Genomic DNA, 20,069 nt, shown 5'->3' on the forward strand with positions numbered 1-20,069 from the left:
TCTCAAATCAGAGATTTTCACAATGGTTAGTGGCGTTGTCAACCAAACGTGTAAAAATTGATCATAAAGCAAAGTATGTACTACCTCAACTGATGCAATATGAAGGTCAATCACATGAATGTCTTGCTAACATGGAAGATGCTTATTCTATTCTTTTCCGTAGAGAAGCAAACGAATCAGATGAACCTGTATTTGTGGATGGTTCTAGATTTTTTTTTCTGAAGGAAAATATTACACAGGTTATTCCATTTGGTATCCAAATAGGAATATTTCTGTTAAACACAAACTACCAGGTCACTATTCTGCACAAAGAGCAGAGTTAGAAGCAGTAAAAACTCTATTGACATTAAATGATGAAAAAGAGAGACATCATATGGTAATTTACAGTGACAGTTCTTATGTTGTAAGGTCATTAACAGATTATCTAGTAGTATGGCAACGAAGGGGTTTTGTAGATGCAGCAAACAAAATTCTAATACAGAAAGATATATTAGAAGAAATTTATGAATTTGCTTCAAAAGTACCTTGCCTCTATGCTATTGTTAAAGTACCTGCACATAAGAAAGGCGAAGACCCTATCACTATGGGAAACACCATAGCAGATAACTTAGCCAGAGAAGCAGCACTGACTGGAGACACATTAATAGTTTCAGAGCCAATAGTGATGTCACCTGTTAAAAGGACAGATACACATTTTCCATCTTTTATAGAAGAACAAGCAAAAGATCCGTCAATTGCGAATCTTCTGGTTAATCTGACATTCCCATTTGTTCATGAGAACGGAATGTTATGTTATGACGTAAATGGAAATCTGTGTCCTGTTGTTCCCAAACATCTACAAGTTGCTTTTACAAAATATAACCATGAAAGCCTAGGTCATATAGGTCAACAAAGACTACTTGAGGTGTTAAAAGGGAAATTCTATTGGGAACACATGAAAGATACTGTAGAACAGGTTCTAAAAGGCTGTCTTGTATGTGCGCAAGTAAATCCACGTCCAAAAAATCAGAAACCACCACTTCATCATATTGCCCCAGCTGATGGTCCATGGGCTACACTCCAAATTGACTACATAGGACCACTACCATCTGGTAGGTATGGCCTACGTTATGCCTTAGTGGTAATAGATGTATTCTCTAAGTGGGTGGAAGTAATTCCAGCAAGAAAAGATGATGCACTTACAACGGCTAAAATCCTTTGGGAACACATTTTTTCAAGATGGGGATTCCCTCAGATATTAGAATCTGACAGAGGCACACATTTCAAAGGAAAATTAATGCAAGCCACCTGTGCAATTTTAGGTGTCAAACAAAGATTTCATGTTCCATATCATCCGCAATCAGCAGGAATAGTGGAACGAATGAATAGGACATTAAAATCCAGAATTACAAAAATGCTGTTAGACAAAGGGAATACGTGGGTAGAATCATTACCTGCAGTTTTATTGGGGATTAGAGGGACAACCTCATCATCTACCCAATACACTCCGTTTGAATTGATGACTGGAAGACGAATGCCATTAACATTTCCTTTTGAACCACAGCTATCGACTCCACAGAAAGATGCTATTGTAAAGTCTCAATGGTTGCAACATTTGCAAAATAATTTGGAAACCATTCTTCCACATGCTGCATCAAAAATGCAAAAGATGGTTCCACCTGATTTTACAAAGTTTCAAAAGGGGGGTATGGTGATGGTAAAATCGTTTCGTAAAACAGGTCCATGGGAAGCTAACTGGGAAGGACCTTATAACATCCTGAATACCATGGGTCAAATAATGATACAGGTGCAGAGGCCACCTAATTCAAAAAAGAATAAACGGAGGCAACAAATGTTTTGGGTCCATGCGGACCAATGCAATTTGTATATACCAAATTAATGATACTGCATTTTTTGTTTTAAATAGGAAATGGCGATATATGGAAAAAACAACTTTTATAACAACAGTAAGAGACAAGACCAGAATACTTCATGGAAACCATTGATCATTGGTTGCGTAATTCCTATAGTGGTGATGACCATCGTGGCGATTCAGTGCATATCAAATGATTTGCATTTGGAGATTAAAGACTTGGCAAAAAGGACAAAGAGAGAAGAAATAATGTCACAGGAGGAGAACATATCGGATTTAAAATGGGATTCTATGGATTCTGTGGTTGAATCAGAGGTTAAAGGTGAATTATGTGTAGGAAGCGAGAAGGGTCCAGTATTAACATGTTGTGTAAAAGTACAATTTAGTAAAGGAGATGAATTAAATGTTAATGTAACAGTTGGACCTAGAGGAAAATATCAATGGATGAAAGGGTTTTATATGCATAATAATGAATACAGGGCTATGGAATGCAACATTGAGGAAAAGGTTTTCTGGACCATGTTTATAAAAGGTCACCAACCCATTAAAGTAAACAGTAGTCCAGAAATAGGTGAAACCCCTTTAACAAAACAAGGAAGTTTACAACCTCTGAATATTTATGATGTACGATCTTGGATAAAATATGTTGAACCTGAGAAAATACAAGAAAATAATATTTCTAGTGATGATATTAGTAACAGAGAATGGCAGATTCAAATTAGTAGAGAATTTGCATCAGTAAAATTAGGATTAATATTTACTGAAGTTGAGATTGTGTTTCCAAATGTGAATGTATGGCCAAAAAAAATAAATGTACAAGAAGGCCATAACATACGATTAAGTTGTAATGTGCAATTACAGTTACCTTATGGATCCACAATGTCATGGTCAAAAGGTAATGATTTTCGGGGGTAGTGTATCCTATGGTTCGCAGGTTGTTATACATAAAGGCATAGTTGGGAAAGTGGAATGGTCTAAACAAAATTTCACTTATAGTCTAACAAATTTGAAAGTATCAGATCAAGGGGAATATCAATGTTGCATAAACATAGTAAATCAGGAAAGATGTAGCCAAGTCAAGATTGTGGTCAATCCTCACCCTGCGAATATAACTTGTGTAAATAAGTCATTTATTCCATCAAGTCCATTTCAGATAAATTATTTCCATTCTAAACCTTTGTTAATGAATGGACAGTTTATGACCATAATGTGGCATTTTAATTTATCTAATTGGAAAATTTCATCGAGATTTCCACAGTGTAGCAAATATCTTATAAATATGGAACAAGGTATGGAGAATTGGTTTGGTAAAATGAGTAAAAATATAACCAGATCAAAGAGAGATTTAATAGAAAAGGTACTTGGAGGTATAGGTACTTTGGGTACTATAACCAATAGTATGGGAATAAGTTCCCTACAGAAGAATTTAGAAAATGTTGGATTGTTGGACAGCAAAGCAATGTATGTTCAAAGAGGATTGAATCAGATTCTAAAAAATATGATTGTGAAAACAGCTTCTGTTTTCGGCCCTTCTGTATTACACCTCCAAGACATAACAATAGGTCTATTGAATAGTGAGAACGCTGCACAAGTTTCAAGAATTTGTATGGAAATCCAAATGGAATATTCGACTGATTTTAAAGTTATTGCACAAGCTTTGCAGGGTGGAATTTCTCCTTTAGGCATTAGGAATAGTTTACCCAAAGAATATAAAATAGCCTTAAATCATGTAGATTTATGGGTGAATAAATGGATTGGGTGTAAAAATTCTGAATGCCTAGGAACATCATTAATACCCATAGCAGGGGAAGAAGTACCATTATACTCCATGAGTGTTTTAGGAATTCCTATAAGCCAGTCCCAATTATTATATTATAATCTACAGTTTAATGATTTTATTGTAAATTCAACAGCTGAAAACCCGGTTCAGGTGGATTTGTCTGCATGTTTACGGTTTAATTCAAAGGTATTATGTTTACCTCACCAGTTAAGACCAATTTATCATTCATGTTTTCATAATCATTCTACTTGTACTGCAAGAATTGAAGATATGAAATCTCCTTTTGAATTGGTAACACCTTTACAAGAAACAAAAGTTTTACAGGTAATGGCTAAAACTGAATTAGTAAAGGTATATTTTTCCACTTGCACAGAGATAGCGGAATTGGAAAGAGGGTTATATTGTATAGATAAAAGTCCTTTAGGAATACTTTTACAAGGAATTCTGGTTAATATTCCTCAAATATTAACAACAGATATAGCTTCAAATCCTTTTCAATTTAATATCTCCCTTACAAATGAGTTTCCATGGTTAGAGTGGGCAAAACAAATTCAGAAAGATGAAGGCCTATTGCATATGTTGGGAAAAAGGTTACAAAAGACAGAAATTATTTTCCAGCATGAGCAAGGGAAATTAAAGGAGATAGAACATGAATATTCAGAGATGTCTGGGTCTTCCTGGTGACAAAATCAGTAAACATGTGGTCAAAAACATCTGTAGGAACAGCTGTTGGAAATATTCTCATTCACCCATTAGTTATTTTGTTATTGATTATATTATTTTGTATAGGATTACAAATGTTTGTAATGTGTAAAACTCGATACATGTATAATCATTTAAAAGAAGTTATTGAACAGAGCGGAATAATTTTCAAGCAAATGGTATATAGGAAGGCCGAACCTCCATGCCTCTTAGCTAAAACAGATGATTCATGTCAAGTTTAAATGTGATACGGAAGGTGTATGGATGAATTTTCCTATTTCAGACCATGAAAAGGGGGACTGTAAGATTCTGTTATATTTTAATTATACATTTTACTAACAAGAACTAATTCCAATAGTATCCTTGGCTCTTAGAGGAGACACTGTCATTGAAAAACCTTGGTCATCAGTCTGGTGAATCCCTATTCTTAGGATTAGGGTCATTCCTTTACATTCTTGTAGAGATATTCATGGTCTGTATGGTAGAGTGTGTGTGTGTGTTAAATGACAGGACAGCTGTCTTAGGTGAGGAGTAAGGAGAAACTATATTTGGTTTTTACTGTGATGCATGGCCTGGTCACAAAAGAGTTTGTACAGAAAAAACATGTATTGAGGTTTTCTCATACAATAATAGTATATATATTATACATATAAATAAGGAAAGGGGTGTTTTCTCTTGATGTATTTTGAACATATAAGGTTTTGTGATAATTTATGTATATTCATTTAAGAAAGAGTGATTGTTTTATATATCAGACACCATTTATATTATCCTAATGAATGGTCATTTGGACATATGCCAAAAGTAATCCTCTACTGCCCCCAAGAGGGGTAGAAACTTTGGAAGAAAATAAAAAACCTACCACAACCTATTTCTGGGAAAGTACTAATATGGACTTAACCACAAGTGATGGGAGGATCTAGAGGTGTTCAATGCATTTGTATTGGACTGAAAAAGTATATAAACTGACCTTCAAGCTAAGAAGATCAGAGAGAGAAAACCATCAATAACAAGGAGCAACCCTTCTAAAGGATTTTGTCATCAAGGACTGCTCTCTCTCTCTCCCATTACCAGCACATGAAGATCAACTAAGGTTGTATACCTGTTTTGCAATAACTGAATTTATCAAATAAATAATCTTTTCTTTCAAAAGGCATAACCCTCTGAATTTTATAAAGAAGTACAAAATAGGAGCAATATCCAATTTTGTTGGCGAGCAGTTATTTTTCCTACACAGCCGAAATTGAAGTCCTGAAGCGGTGAAAAGACCCGAAGTCACGAAAGGAGGCGAAGTTGAAGTACTGAAGCCATGAGTTCAATTCTACTGAACACCAGTATGTGTGTTTTTTTTTTTTTAATTCCCTGGCCACCAATGTATTATTTTAATATTCTATAGGCCCCTGCCACCAATCTTTTTTTTTAAACTTTTTTTTTGGGGCCCCAATTTTTTTTTTTAACTCGTAAGGGGCCCCTTGCCACCATTGTTTTTTTTTTTTAAAAAAAAATTAATTTTCTTTTTGGTGGCCCGAAATTTTTTTAACTTGTAAGGGGGCCCCTGCCACCAGTTTTTTTTTTTCAAATTTTTTTTTGGGGCCCCAATTTGTTTTTAACTTGTAAGGGGCCCCTGCCACCAGTTTTTTTCAAAAAAAGTTTTTTTTTTCAAATTTTTTTTTGGGGCCCCAATTTGTTTTTAACTTATAAGGGGGCCCCTGCCACCAATGTTTTTAAAAAAAAAAAAAAAAATGTAATTTTTTTTTTTGGGGCCCCAATTTTTTATAAGGGGACCCTGACCATCAATAGCTTTTTACAACTTGTGTGTGGGGGGGTTACTTTTTTAGCGCTGATGTCTGTGTGGTCTTTTAACTGCGATGTGGAGTGGGCGGGATATGGGGTGGAGCTTGGTCGTCAGTGTGGGCGGGGCCCAGGGGGCCCCAAAAATTTTGTTGTACGGGGCCCCGTGATTTCTAATGGCGGCCCTGGGTATATCTATGCATATTGGGCATCAAACTGTTCAGTAGACCCTTGGCATCCACATTTAGGGTGCTTTACAATTGTATGTAAGAAATTGGGTAAGATAAATGTGACCAATATCAATATTTTTAGGCGATTTTCAGAAATGTCATAAAAACTGCTGCATTTAGCATAGCTTTGCAGTTGAGTTGTTTGGAGTAGAAATACATTATTACCTATTTTGGATTCGTTTTGAATGTGTAGTTTACAAAAATATATACAGTAGTTGGGTGAGTGTACTTTTTTTCTACCTCTGCCCTCAAAAATTGCTGTAAATGTGTTGATTTTGCAGTAACTGAAATGACAGACCATATGGGGGTGTCCTCATTTTGCGGCCCCAATACGCCACATATTGGACATAAAACTGTTGACCACAGGCTTTCATATTTGGGGGGTTTTATCTTGGTACTCAATAGTATGTGGGAGATAAGATGCTGCAGGTTGAAAGTTTTGAGGTGATTTTTTGGAAATGTCACCAACGTCACCAAATTTAGGAAAGGTTTGGTGCTTTAGAGTGGAAAGCCATGCATACCCAATTTGGATTCAGGTCAATGTGTACTTACTGAAAATATATGGTTTTCTGGGGTGAACATACTTTGTTCTACCTTTGCCCCCCCCCCCAAAATGCCATAAATGTGCCTATGTCTATCTTATATGCCATATATTGGGCATCAAATCGTTCAATGGACTCCTGGCATTCATATTTAGGGTGTTTTACCTTGGTAGCTAATAATAAGTGGGAGATATGATGCTGTACATTGGAAGCTTTGAAGTAATTTTTTTTTTAAAAATCACACATTTCTATAAAGAATTATAACTTTAGGAAAGAATTGCAACTTGGTAGTTTGGAGTACAACGATATATTTACTCATTTTTGATTCTCCAGAATCTGGTCTTCCTAATAATGGGTAGTTTTCTAGGGTAAACCTACTGTTAGTGGAATGTTTGGCCTTGAAATCAGAAGTATGCTGTTTTGGGGAGAGGTGCTTTGGAAATTTGGTAGTGTACTGCTTGTAGATTTTGATCTATACAAGTGAGAAATCTCCATAAAACGATATATATTTGGTATTAGCGCGTTCAGAAGACAGGGGCAAATTCACTAACCTGCGGAGTTGCGCTAGCGCAGGCTTTGCCACGCTTCGCTGCACTTCGCCAGGTGAAGTTTCGCCAGGTCGCCACTAATTCATTAAAATCCGAAGTTGCGCTCAGGGAGGTGATTGGTAGCGAAGTTGCGCCAGCGTTAATTCGTCAAGCAAAGCGAAGTTGCGCTAGCGATGCCTAATTTGCATACGGCGCCAAGTTAAAGTACAATGGACGTATATGTAGCAGCAAATACATTACACTACACACGCCTGGGAAAGCTTCATAAAATAAAATGGAGTTGTTAGTGAATTAGCGTAGTAACGTCCCATCGACATAGCGCAACTTCGCCTGGCGTAAGGGTGCGAAGTAGCGCTAGAGTAGGTCCACTTCGCTAGCGAATTTACGCCAGCACCCGTTAGTAAATCGGCGAAGTAACGAAATGACGTCACGCTGGTGAATTTGCGCCAGCGTCAGCCGCTTCGCTCTTTAGTGAATTTGCCCCATAGACCTTTCCAAATCAACCGTGTTCTCGTACATAAAATAAATGATGTTTCTGATATATGTGATTGTTCTGTGTGAAACATGATTTTTTTGCATTTTTTTAGACACTTATTCTAGCAAATTTTGAAAGCTCAGGTTGTCCCGAAAACAAAAATGACATATTGTTTTCCTGGGTAAACTAAAAGACCCTGCCAGGAAAGGCCCCTAAACAGGAAAGAGTGCAAAATGTTCAAAAATGGTCTGGCAATAAAATAAAATACCAAATCGGCTGGCAGCGAAAGGGTTAAAGTGCTTGCCAGTAACTTGAACAGTAAACATTCCACCCTGCCCCCTCCTCATATAGAGGATCAAATTACTTTCAGTTTTAGCATTGAGTTCCTGTTGTTGGTTTCAGCGATGGCGGCTGCTGATCTGAGAGTGGATATAACCTGCCCGCTGTGCTGGGAGATTTATACAGAGCCTGTAACACTACCGTGTGGCCATAACTTCTGTCTCATCTGTATTGAGAGAACATGGGAAGAGCAGAGGAACATAGAGGAAGATCCTTCCTGCCCTGAATGCAGACGGACATACAGGAGACGCCCTGAACTGAACAGAAACCTCAGGCTTCGTGACATAGTCAAACATTTTCTTCCCTCCCAACCAGAGCCGGAGGGTGTACTTTGCACTTACTGTGACTTTCCTATACCTGCTGCTAAATCCTGCCTGCACTGTGAGGTTTCTCTATGTGCTCACCATTTGCTAAAGCACAGCATATCTGAGAAACACACCTTAACTCAACCAACCAAACCAGAGGAAAGAAAATGCTTCATCCACAGAAGAAACCTACACTTTTACTGCACCGAGCATGATGACTATTTCTGTTCATCCTGTTGGCTGGCCGGAGAGCACAGGGGCCACAAGGTGGAGCTGTTGAGTGAGGCTGAGAAAAAGAAAGAAAAACTGAGGAAAGTTCTGGTGAAACTGAGCCCAGAAAGAAACGAGATTGAAAGACAAATCCAGCACCTACAAGATCAAATGAGAGAAAGCCAAGAAAAAGCAGCTGGTGAGAGAGAGAGAGTCACCAACCTGTTTAGAGACATCAGGGAACAGTTGGAAGCTTTAGAGAAGAGACTCCTGAGTGACATCTCCAGGAAACAAGAAGAACTTTCCCTCTACTGCCATCATCTAATCCAGCAACTGGAAAAAGAAAACAATGAGACGTTCTGGAATATCCATTGCCCTGAGAACTACCTTAGAATGAGTTATCCATTGGTAGGGGCTGATAAATGGCATTCTACAGGAACCAGTTTTTTTGGGGCAGACCTAAGAGATAATAGTTTCCAAGAAAGTGAACTTGGTTTTAGGACATTGATATCAATGAATTTATATGCAGGATTAGATGAGATTGTGGCAGCTGTGAAAGGAAAGATCAATGGACAGCAGGTTAAAGATACGTTTCCAGACATAATTGGGAAAAAAACGACTTCTTGCCCCTCCACCCCACTAACACAAAGGAAGTACCCACAAACCTCAAATGTATTTCAAATTAATCCAGATTTAACAACCAGGAGTTTAACTCATAGTAGAGTTTACTGGTAGTTGTAGGGCAGCTATGTCAGACTGGGCTTTCTCTGGCCCACCAGAGTACCTGATACCTAGGGCAGGACTCACTTTAAGAACCGTTAGATTTAGGGTTATGACCAACGGCGAGATTTGTTGTTGTGATAAAAATACATGACTATGTGCGACAAATCTCATAAAAAATGCTTCTACACTGGCATTAATTGGAATCACATGTGGTTAAACCTACACATTGCTTCATTCTTCCTATTTGTGGAGAAATTTCAGGCAACTTTCGGACACATGGGCTTTACCATCAGCAATTTCAATTATCAACTTAATGGGACCTTTATTACAGGTTGCTACTATGAAAACGGGAAAGCTGCTGGCCATTCCCGCCATTGGAACTCAGTGGAAGCAGGTCTATTCAATTCTTGAGGGCAACAAATCATGCCAGTCTGGGCACTAGCTAATTGGCACTTATATTCCTGCCTTCACTGAGCCCTGAGACCCAGGCATCTTCTTTTAGATGACTTCCTTCTGGCCACAGATGTGAGGTGAGACATGACTAGGGAGAAGAATAGAGCCTCCAGATATGTGTTCTTTATGGGATTATGGAAATTGTAGCTTGGAAAGGTTTGTAAAGTAGTGGGGCAAGATATCCTACTAACTTTGGAGAAGCTAGGCCAGCAGAGGTAGCAGACATCTTCCTGACATCCCATTTCTTGTTCTTGGAGTGGCTGTTGAGTTATCAAGAGTCAGGATGTCTTCTCACAGCTGTGGATGTGGTTGGGCTGCCCTAAGGAGTAGTCAGAATGTGGGGAGAGGAGACAGAATGAAGTGTAGCTCAGGTGTGAGAAATAGGCATGGGGCTTGGTTAGAATTAGAAGCCCTAGCATGTTGGTATGTTGGAAAGGTTAGGTGGTTGAGACCTGGTGTCAGGTTTGGGAAACTGAATTGTTATGTGCTTCTATGCAGCCAGCAATGGCTTATATTCATAATTATCACTTATTCAAGAAGTATTATTCTGGTTGGTTAAAGGGGTGGTTCACATATTTCAATAATGATAATAATAGTGTAATAATTGAGAAATAGAGAATAGAACCGAGAGGTATAATCTGTTTATATTTTATTGTATATTATTTTAGTCTTCTACAATGTATTTACATCTCATTCCACTTATGTGCACAACTAAGGTTTGATTCTGATAATGATAATGTAGTCCAAAGCTGTACAGTTGCTTTGCACACATCTCTTATTTGAAGCTTTAGCATAGATTTGCTACAATGTACAGTGTACAGATTACTACCTGTGATACTAGCAGTGAAATGTATAAACAGTGCTTTGAATGTATATGTATGCAATATAACTATATGAAAATCAATAAAAACAGAAAAAGGTCATATTAAATTTTCACTTTTGCATTACGTCTATATATTGCTTATTTGAGGACTTCTCTGTAGCACAAGCCTATGAGAGCACTGGAGGTGAGTGTAGGAATGCTGCAGAGGCAAACCTGTTATTGTGGGTAACCAGGTGAAAAGGGCTTAAATCAGTAAGACTCCTGACATATACAGGGGAGTTGTCACGTCTGGGTTTACTAATGTAATGAATATTGCTACACTCTAGGCCCAATCCATATTACAGCAACACATAAAATCTGAGGCCTAGACAAACCAGTGCCTTAAAGGGATCCTGTCATCGGAAAACATGTTTTTTTCAAAACACATCAGTTAATAGTGCTACTCCAGCAGAATTCTGCACTGAAATCCATTTCTCAAAAGAGCACAGATTTTGTTATTCAATTTTGAAATCTGACATGGGGCTAGACATATTGTCAATTTCCCAGCTGCCCCTGGTCATGTGACTTGTGCCTGCACTTTAGGAGAGAAATGCTTTCTGGCAGGCTGCTGTTTTTCCTTCTCAATGTAACTGAATGTGTCTCAGTGGGACCTGGATTTTACTATTGAGTGTTGTTCTTAGATCTACCAGGCAGCTGTTATCTTGTGTTAGGGAGCTGCTATCTGGTTACCTTCCCATTGTTCTGTTGTTTGGCTGCTGAAAGGGAGGGGGGTGATAGTCCAACTTGCAGTACAGCAGTAAAGAGTGATTGAAGTTTATCAGAGCACAAGTCACATGACTTGGGGTAGCTGGGAAATTGACAATATGTCTAGCCCCATGTCAGATTTCGAAACTAAATATAAAAAAAATCTGTTTGCTCTTTTGAGAAATGGATTTCAGTGCAGAATTCTGCTGGAGCAGCACTATTAACTGGTTCATTTTGAAAAAAATGTTTTTTCCCATGACAGTATCCCTTTAAGTGAAAAGTTTACCTTCAATTGTAAGGTCTGTGTTAATAATAATATTAATATAATACAGGTATGGGACCTGTTATCCAGAATACTCAGGACCTGGGGTTTTTAGGATAACGGATCTTTCCTTAATTTACATCTTCATACCTTAAGTCTACTAGAAAATCATGTAAACATTAAATAAACCCAATAGGCTGGTTTTGCTTCCAATAAGGATTAATTATATCTTAGTTGGGATCAAGTACAAGCTACTATTTTATTATTACACAAAAAAAAATCAAAGTCGGCCAGATGTCGATTGGGCAGGAGTAAAAATCCCGTCGGACCGCATCTGTATGTTGATGTGGTTCCTTGATCCAACCAACCATATGACCCGAATGTAGGGCCCACGGTCGGATCAGCCTGATATTGCCCACCTCAAGGTGGCCATACACTGTAAGAACTGCTCGTTTGGTCGAGGTCACCAAAGTAGCAGAGCTTTCCCCTGATATGCCCACAAAAAAAGGCAGGCAATATCAGGCTAATCCTATCATTCAGCAATATGACCCAACAATCGGATTACGAGGACTGCATCAACTACCCAATGCAGTCCTCAATTGGGCAGGAAAATCAAACTTGTCTGGTCACCGTTTTTTGCCCAGATATTGGTCTCAGAAGCCTGTTGAAGGGCCCCATACATAGGGTTGCCACCTGGCCAGTATTTTATAGGCCTGGCTGGTAAAAATTATGGCTGATCCCAATGTTATTAATAGGGAAGAAGTTAAATAGATAGGAAGGTCGGTATATTTTTCCAGAAAAAGGTGGCAGCCCTACCCATACACAAGCAGATGTAAGCTGCCGTCAGCCCTCAGATGGGCTTCCCCAATTGATATGTGCCTGAAAGTCATCCAGATGGAGTCAGATCGAGAACTGCATTGGTTCATCGATGCAATCCTCGACCCAACTGCCCATATTCTTCTCATTGTTATCCAATCATCAGTCCGATATTGCCCACCTCAAGTTGGGCATACTGGGTAGAGATTCAATGTGCCGGGAGATTTATACAGAGCCTGTAACCCTGCCGTGTTGCCATAACTTCTGTCTGATCTGTATTGAGAGAACATGGAAAGAGCAGAATGTTTCAGGTATGAACAGGCACATGTGACTATGCCTATATTTACTCTAGTGTTTCTAATTTTTTCTAATGGAGGTGCCTCCTCAAAGTCCACTACTTATTAATCAGTGACATGATTACTGACATGATAAGATTGCACTTGAGGGCATGACAATGTTTTGATTGGCTGGGGCTTTTCTTACATTACTCCTCCAGCAGTCAGAAAATTGTTTAGCAACTAAGCATGACCTTCCTAAAAACACACTTTTTACATAATCGTTATCACACCAAAATAATGAAATAATAAATTAAACTATTTCTACAATTTACGAGATCGAGTGAGTTTTCACTATCCCTGCTCTCAGCAGATCTGTCTCTTTTCATTCTCCCCTCATGGAGGAGTTGGAGTCTGATTTTGATTGACAGTTAGGTCTAATACATCTTTTTGGGGTTGCACCCCTTGTTTAGAAGAGTTAAGAGTTCAGTTTGTGATAGTTCCCCTTTAAAAAGCCCTTTTTCACGTGTGTAAGAGATCAAGACAGATTAGTAAGCGGTGGGCTAGAGGGAGGCAGAACCTCCACTAGAAAAGGTTGGCAACACTTGGGTTTATATAGGCACAATGGCACATACCTGTTAATGAACAAGCCGCTATCCTGTTTAAAAGCTCCAATAAATGCTCACTGGACTGAACTTGGTAACATAATAGCCAGAACACTACTTCCTGCTTTTCAGCTCTCTTGCTTTCCACTGATTGGTTACCAGGCATTAATTAATCAGAGAGTTGAGGGGGGCCACATGGGTCATAACTGTTGCTTTTGAATCTGAGCTGAATGCTGAGGATCAATTGCAAACTCACTGAACAGTTATGTCCCATGTGGCCCCCCTTACAGTCACTGACTAACTCAGAGTTAGAGAGCTGAAAAGCAGGAAGTAGTGTTCTGGCTATTATGTTACACATCCACTCACTCCAGCCTTTATACATTACATTTTTGCCTAACTAACTATATTAGATACATTTTTAATTTTGCACAGACTATCTATTTACCCAGTTTATTTTCACACTAAACTGTTCCTTTAAAGGGGAACCATCAGGCCCGGACTGACAATCTGTCAGTTCGGGCAATTTCCCGAAGGGCCGCTCCATTTACCTGTGAAATGGGCCGCTTCTGCTTTATGGCGATTTGAGGTAGAGAGACTTACAGCATGCACGCTGTGATTCTCCTTCACAGACACAGCAAGCAGCTGCGTGTTCCTTCCTCCTCCCTCCTCCTAAGATTAGTCAGGAAGTCAAAGTCCCTCTGATTGGCCAGCAGACAGGGTGTCAGAGTTCCCGTGCTGTTTCAGGAAGCTCCTAGGAGAGGTAGGGGTGTCTGTGTGTGTGTCTCTGTGTTTGTGTCTCTGTGTGTGTGTTTCCCTGTGTTTGTGTTTCCCTGTGTTTGTGTGTCTCTCTGTGTTTGTGTGTCTCTGTGTGTTTTCCCCTGTGTTTGTGTGTGTCTGTGTGTGTCTCTCTGTGTTTTTGTGTGTGTGTCTCTGTGTGTGTTTCTCTTTGTTTGTGTCTCTCTGTGTTTGTGTGTCTTTTTGTGTGTGTGTGTCTCTTTGTGTGTTTCTTTGTGTGTCTCTCTGTGTTTGTGTGTTTCCCTGTGTTTGTGTGTGTCTGTGTTTGTGTGTGTTTGTGTCTCTGTGTGTGTTTCTCTGTGTTTGTCTCTCTTTGTGTGTCTGTGTGTGTCTCTGTGTTTGTGTGTGTTTGTGTGTGTCTCTCTGTGTTTGTGTGTCTCTTTGTGTGTGTGTGTCTGTGTGTGTATGTTTACACGTGGGCTGCTTGGTTTGTTTATTGCCCGGGCTGCTTTTTGCTCCCAGTCCGGCTCTGGGAACCATCACCCAAATTCTTTTTCAAAATCCTATTTTATCACATTAGTCAAGCAGAATGAACTTTAATTACACTGTATAATTTATTTAAATCTTGTTTCCATCAGTCTGGGAATTCATAATTATAACAAGTAGGCAGGAGCCATTTTGTGGGACACTGTTATTAAGACAAGTCTTGTATCATCTCAGAATCTTGTTTGTGCACCAGAATGGGGGACCTAATGTCCATCCCCATGTCCTGGCTACACAATTAAATGGTGAAGAGATTGGGGGGAATGTGGGGAGAGCAGTGACATGTAGGAAGTGCTGAATGGAAAGTGAAAGTAATTGTCTGTCCCGCCTCTATGCCCAGGGCATAGAGGAGGGGCAGACAATATTTGATTGACAGCTGAGTTTTTTAAATGAGCTTACAACAGCTATGAATGCTTTAAAGGAAAACTATACCCCCCAAACAATGTAGGTCTCTATTAAAAGATACTGAGTAAAACAGCTCATGTGTAAAACCCTGCTTCATGTAAATGAACCATTATCATAATAATATACTTTTTTAGTAGTATGTGCCATTGGGTAATCATAAATAGAAAATTGCCATTTTAAAAAATAAGGGCCGCCCCTAGAGATCGTAAGATTTACTGTGTACACATACAAACCACATGTAAGGTCACATGAGCCAATTAACAGACAGAGTTCTGCCTTTTGCTTCCTCACTTCTTCCTGTTACAGTTAGTGTTGTAGTATTTCTGGTCAGGTGATCTCTGAGGCAGCACAGATAGAGTCACGAAATGGTGGTTCAAGGCAAGAGATGTAAAAGGGCAATATTTATGTAAATATATATTCCAGTTTGGTAAGATTCTTTACTATGTCATTCAATTTGATATAAACTGTCTGTTGCTCAAGTATTCATTTTGGGGGTATAGTTTTCCTTTAATAAAAAATAGAAATTAGATTTCATGTTTAATTTGAAAAGGACTTTTCTTATATAGATTTTTGTGTCTGGGTGACAGATCCACTTTAAGTGTTGAATGGCGCAGCCTTTATAATGTCAGGCTAGAGAATGGAAACTACAATAGATCTCAGCACAGGTTACAGCCTCAGGATTCACTTGCAGTGGCCCCCAAATTATAAACTGTTGTGAACTTCCCATTTAACATGGAAGTTAAAATGATGTTTGGCCGTGAGATGCCTGGAAATACACCCCCATATTTACTGTGACCCTGAATTCATGAGTTGACTTTGTACCTGACCCGCAGTGGGTGCAGGGGAGGAGCTGTCCTTATTGGCTGGCATAGGGCAGGTGGTACGTACAGGGGCCCCGTTGTGCCGCAGCTGCTCCCTTGCTTGTGTATCTGAATGACAACGTGTCTCCCTCCTTCCCTCATGAATACAGTGCGGCCAAACACAGGCAGTGGTCTATTCATGGGGGTGGGTCTCTGAGTTCAGTTGTCCAACCACAGACTTGCAGCAATTTGACTAGTGCAGAGCAGGGGGAAAGGTGCACTTTGCATAGAGCCCTGCACACAGTATAAGACCCTTTATATTAGCACCAGTGGGAAACAAACCCAACAGGATGAAATATTACACCAAGATTATGGTTTATTTATAAAAGTTGTTTTTTTTTAATTGGTGGTCGGGCCCCCCCTGCAAGTTAAAAAAATAATAGGCACCAGGGCCCCCCATAAAAGTTTTTTTTTTAAAAAAACATTGGTGCCAGGTCCCCCCTTACAAGTTAAAAAAAATTAGGGCCCCCAGGGAATATTTTTAAAAGAAAAATATTTTCGTCGCTTCAGGACTTCCGTTTCGGCTGTTTTTGTGACTTTGGGTCTTTTCGTCGCTTCAGGACTTCAATTAAAGCTGTTTTTTGTGACTTCTGGTCTTTTTGCCGCTTCGGAACTTCGACTGTTCGGCACTTCGTCTGTTCAGGACCTCAGGAGAGGCAAGGTGTGATGCTTCGGTGTTGTCAAAGGGGGCCCGGTTATTTCGGAAATCACATCCGGGCCCTCTTCAGGCCCAGGCCTGTGCACCCCGATGGCGGCCCTGATCTCTTCTTTCCCTTTATGTCTTCCATTCTAGCCCATAAATTGTATTTCCAGTTCCACAGATCTCCCTGTCTAAGTAAAAGTTCAGCCAGCACACCCCCTTCCCTGGTCCCTCCCCGAAACCTAAATGCCAGGAAGAGAAGCACACATATGACGCATAAGGAAACAAACGCCCGTTTGAACCTGACACCAAGTAAGTAAGGACAGGCCACCAACGAACACCCACAGATCACCCAACTCTGTTTTGAAGCAAGAAGCACATGGTAATGCTATTTATTATAATATTCATATTGCTATATAAATATATATCAAAAATCTTCCCAGAGTGGGGTCATTGTGTTAAATTATGCTGGGAGTCACAGTAGTATTTTATGCTGGGAGTCACAGTAGTATTAAATGCTGGGAGTCACAGTATTATTTAATGTTGGGAGTACGGTGCCAGTGTCTTAGTTACAGTTCATAGTTTTCATGTGCTGTGCACGTTTTTTATAGAGTGCTTTTCTTACAGGTCTTATTATGAGATAACGCCCCCTGGCTGTCACACTGTATACTGTAAATGACATTAAGCGATGGCGGCTGCTGTTGTGAGATCTGAGCTGAGCTGCTCGGTGTGCCGGGAGATTTATACAGAGCCAGTAACCCTCCCGTGTGGCCATAACTTCTGCCTCATCTGTATTGAGAGAACATGGGACTGGCAGGAGGGGATAGAGGAAGATCCTTCCTGCCCTGAATGTAGAAAGAAATACAGGAGACGCCCCGAACTGAACAGGAACCTCAGGCTGCGTAACATAGCAGAGTGTTTCCTCCCAACTCAGCCAGAGCAGGAATGTTCCTTCATTGTCTGCACTTACTGTGACTCCCCTGTAGCTGCTGCTAAATCCTGTCTGCACTGTGAGGCTTCTCTGTGTGACTATCATGTGGTAAAGCACAGCAAGTCACCAGAACATGTATTAACTGATCCCACCACTTCCTTTGGGCACAGAAAATGCCATATACACAAGAAGATCCTGGAGTTTTACTGCCCTGAAGATGTTTCTTATATCTGTGCCTCCTGCTGCCTGGTTGGTGAGCACCGGGGGCACAAGGTGGAGTTGCTGAGTGTAGTTTCTGAGAAGATGAAAGCAAAACTTAAACATATTCTGGAGAAACTAAGCCCAGAGAGAGAGGAGACTAAGAGACAAATCCAGAACCTGGAGCAAAGCAGGAGAAAAGTGGAAGAAAAAGCAGCCGGTGAGACAGAGAGAATCACTGGCCTGTTTAGAGACATCAGGGAAAGGGTGGAAGCCCTAGAGAAGCAAGTCCTGGATGAGATCTCCAAGCAGACAAAGGCTCTTTCTCTCCCATTCTCTAAAGACATCTATCAGCTGAAAATAAAGCAGGACAAACTGTCCAGGAAGATCCATCACATTGAGGAGCTGTGCAACATGGCAGATCCACTCACTGTCCTACAAGCAGATGGAGCTGACATTTATAGAGCTGAGGGGGGAGATGGTCAGCACAGAAAAATGGAGTATATAAATGATGTAGGGGATCTGGATGTGGGTCGTATCTCAGAGACATTACTCACAGGCTTAGCTGGGATTGTGGCTGGGATAAAGGGATGGTGGTTCCCTGGACAGGAGGCTACAGACCTGGTACTGGATATAAACACGGCTGGGAATTATTTGGCTGTATCAGAGGATGAGAAAACTGCATCTCTGTCACAAACAGACCAGGGTTACCCACCATCATCTGAGAGGTTTCATTGGTGTCAGGTCTTAAGCACCAGAAGTTTTTCTTCAGGGAGACATTACTGGGAGCTGGAGATCAAAGATGGTGGGAGCTATTGGGTAGGTGCAGCCTATCCCAGTATAGAGAGGAAAGGCATCCAGTCCTGGATATGGAATAGTAACAAGTCCTGGGGGTTGTATCGAGAGTATAACAACATCTACTCAGTTATACATGACAGAAAAGAGAGCAATCTGAATCGGACCGCTCAGTGTGACAGGATCAGGATCTCAGTGGACTATGAGGCCGGACACCTGTCCTTTTATGAGCTGAGTGATCCAATCAGACACTTACACACCTTCACTGCCTCATTCACTGAGCCCCTCCATGCTGCATTCTGGGTTGGGTGGCCTTTTTTTAGGGAGAACGGTTGGGTCACAATTATTAGCTGAGAAAGTTTGCAGATGTGCCTTTGCCTGTGATTGGATTGTACGAACCTTAAAATGGCTAACTCCATGTTTCGTAGCCAAGAAAGCATATCCTAGCATGATGAATATCCCTTACTCTGAATTTAACTTCATGGGGGATACATGTACAGAACATACTCCCCAAAATACCGCATTGCACATTTGAATAAATGAATAGTAAACAAGTAGGCCGCGCTCCTGGTAGGCCCTGCCGGCTCAAACCCAAACTCTGCCTGCATTTCCCAGGCAACTGATCTCCCAATGTTTAATCAACATGCACGAGGGGGGAGGGCAGATTGTGGGGGGGGTTTAGGGGGCGCGGCAGGGAGCCCTTGATGGGTGTGGGGGGCCCCTGGGACACCCACCAGTCCAACCCTGATTATAGTCCACACTTTCTTGTCCTAAATGTATGGGTTTGATTTGCATAATGGTGGGATTACTCAGGGCCGCTAAGAAGCAAATTTCCGTTTTTCAATGGTAATGCAGCTCTGCTAGTGCACAGAGTGCTATAGCAGGAGAGGGGTGCAGAATTGGGGGGCTGCCGTCTCAGGCGGCAGCAGCCCCAGGATTGAACCTGGGGTTACTAATCACAAGCACTGCACTACGGTTTCCATTACCTGAATCATTTTTTTCAGTGCAATTCAACTGTTCTTGAACTATTGTCTGTTGTTTGTTTGTAGCTCTGTAGGAAAAGTGTGATGCCCAGATATTTTCTTTACCTACTGAATCATATTTGAATGTATATTCTTTTTTTTCTGGAACCCCCTTTATATTGCTCCCTCTACCTTTGTGGTGGTTGTATCATTCCAGTGGTATATATACCTCTTTATATACTGATCTCTCTACCTCTGTTTGGAGTACTGTTCCACTGGTACTCTATGGGGCAGATTTACTAAAGGGTGAAGTGACTAACGCTAGTGAAAATTCACCAACGGGACATCATTTCATTACTTTGCTGATTTACTAACGATCCCTGGTGTAACTTTGCTAGTGAAGGACTCTAGCGCTACTTCGCTCCCGAACGCCTGGTGAATTTGCTCTCTGGCGAATGGACGTAACAACGCAAATTCACTAAGATGCGGATTTTACTGAACGTTACCTCTTGCGCCAGACTTGCC

The 20,069-nt window shown here is 40.4% G+C and overlaps 2 protein-coding genes across 3 annotated transcripts; both read left to right on the forward strand.

The window, feature by feature from the left end:
* Positions 1–8,279: 8,279 nt before the first annotated feature.
* On the forward strand, positions 8,280–10,886 carry LOC733334 (E3 ubiquitin-protein ligase TRIM8). The gene has a single exon (XM_018231735.2). The coding sequence runs from the start codon at positions 8,325–8,327 to the stop codon at positions 9,507–9,509; it is 1,185 nt and encodes a 394-aa protein (XP_018087224.1). The 5' UTR covers positions 8,280–8,324; the 3' UTR covers positions 9,510–10,886.
* Positions 10,887–16,558: 5,672 nt separating this feature from the next.
* LOC108699633 (E3 ubiquitin/ISG15 ligase TRIM25) lies at positions 16,559–19,236 on the forward strand. 2 transcript variants are annotated; one of them, XM_018231723.2, is made up of 2 exons: positions 16,559–17,040; positions 17,286–19,236. In XM_018231723.2, exon 2 carries the CDS (start codon positions 17,347–17,349, stop codon positions 18,934–18,936), a length of 1,590 nt encoding a protein of 529 aa, XP_018087212.1. In that variant the 5' UTR covers positions 16,559–17,040; positions 17,286–17,346; the 3' UTR covers positions 18,937–19,236. The 2 variants fall into 2 exon arrangements, with proteins under 2 accessions (XP_018087212.1, XP_041429741.1); XM_041573807.1 differs by having other exon boundaries at positions 16,559–16,970.
* Positions 19,237–20,069: the final 833 nt, after the last annotated feature.

Source organism: Xenopus laevis, chromosome 8L, assembly GCF_017654675.1.
Source record: "Xenopus laevis strain J_2021 chromosome 8L, Xenopus_laevis_v10.1, whole genome shotgun sequence".
NCBI lineage: Eukaryota > Metazoa > Chordata > Amphibia > Anura > Pipidae > Xenopus > Xenopus laevis.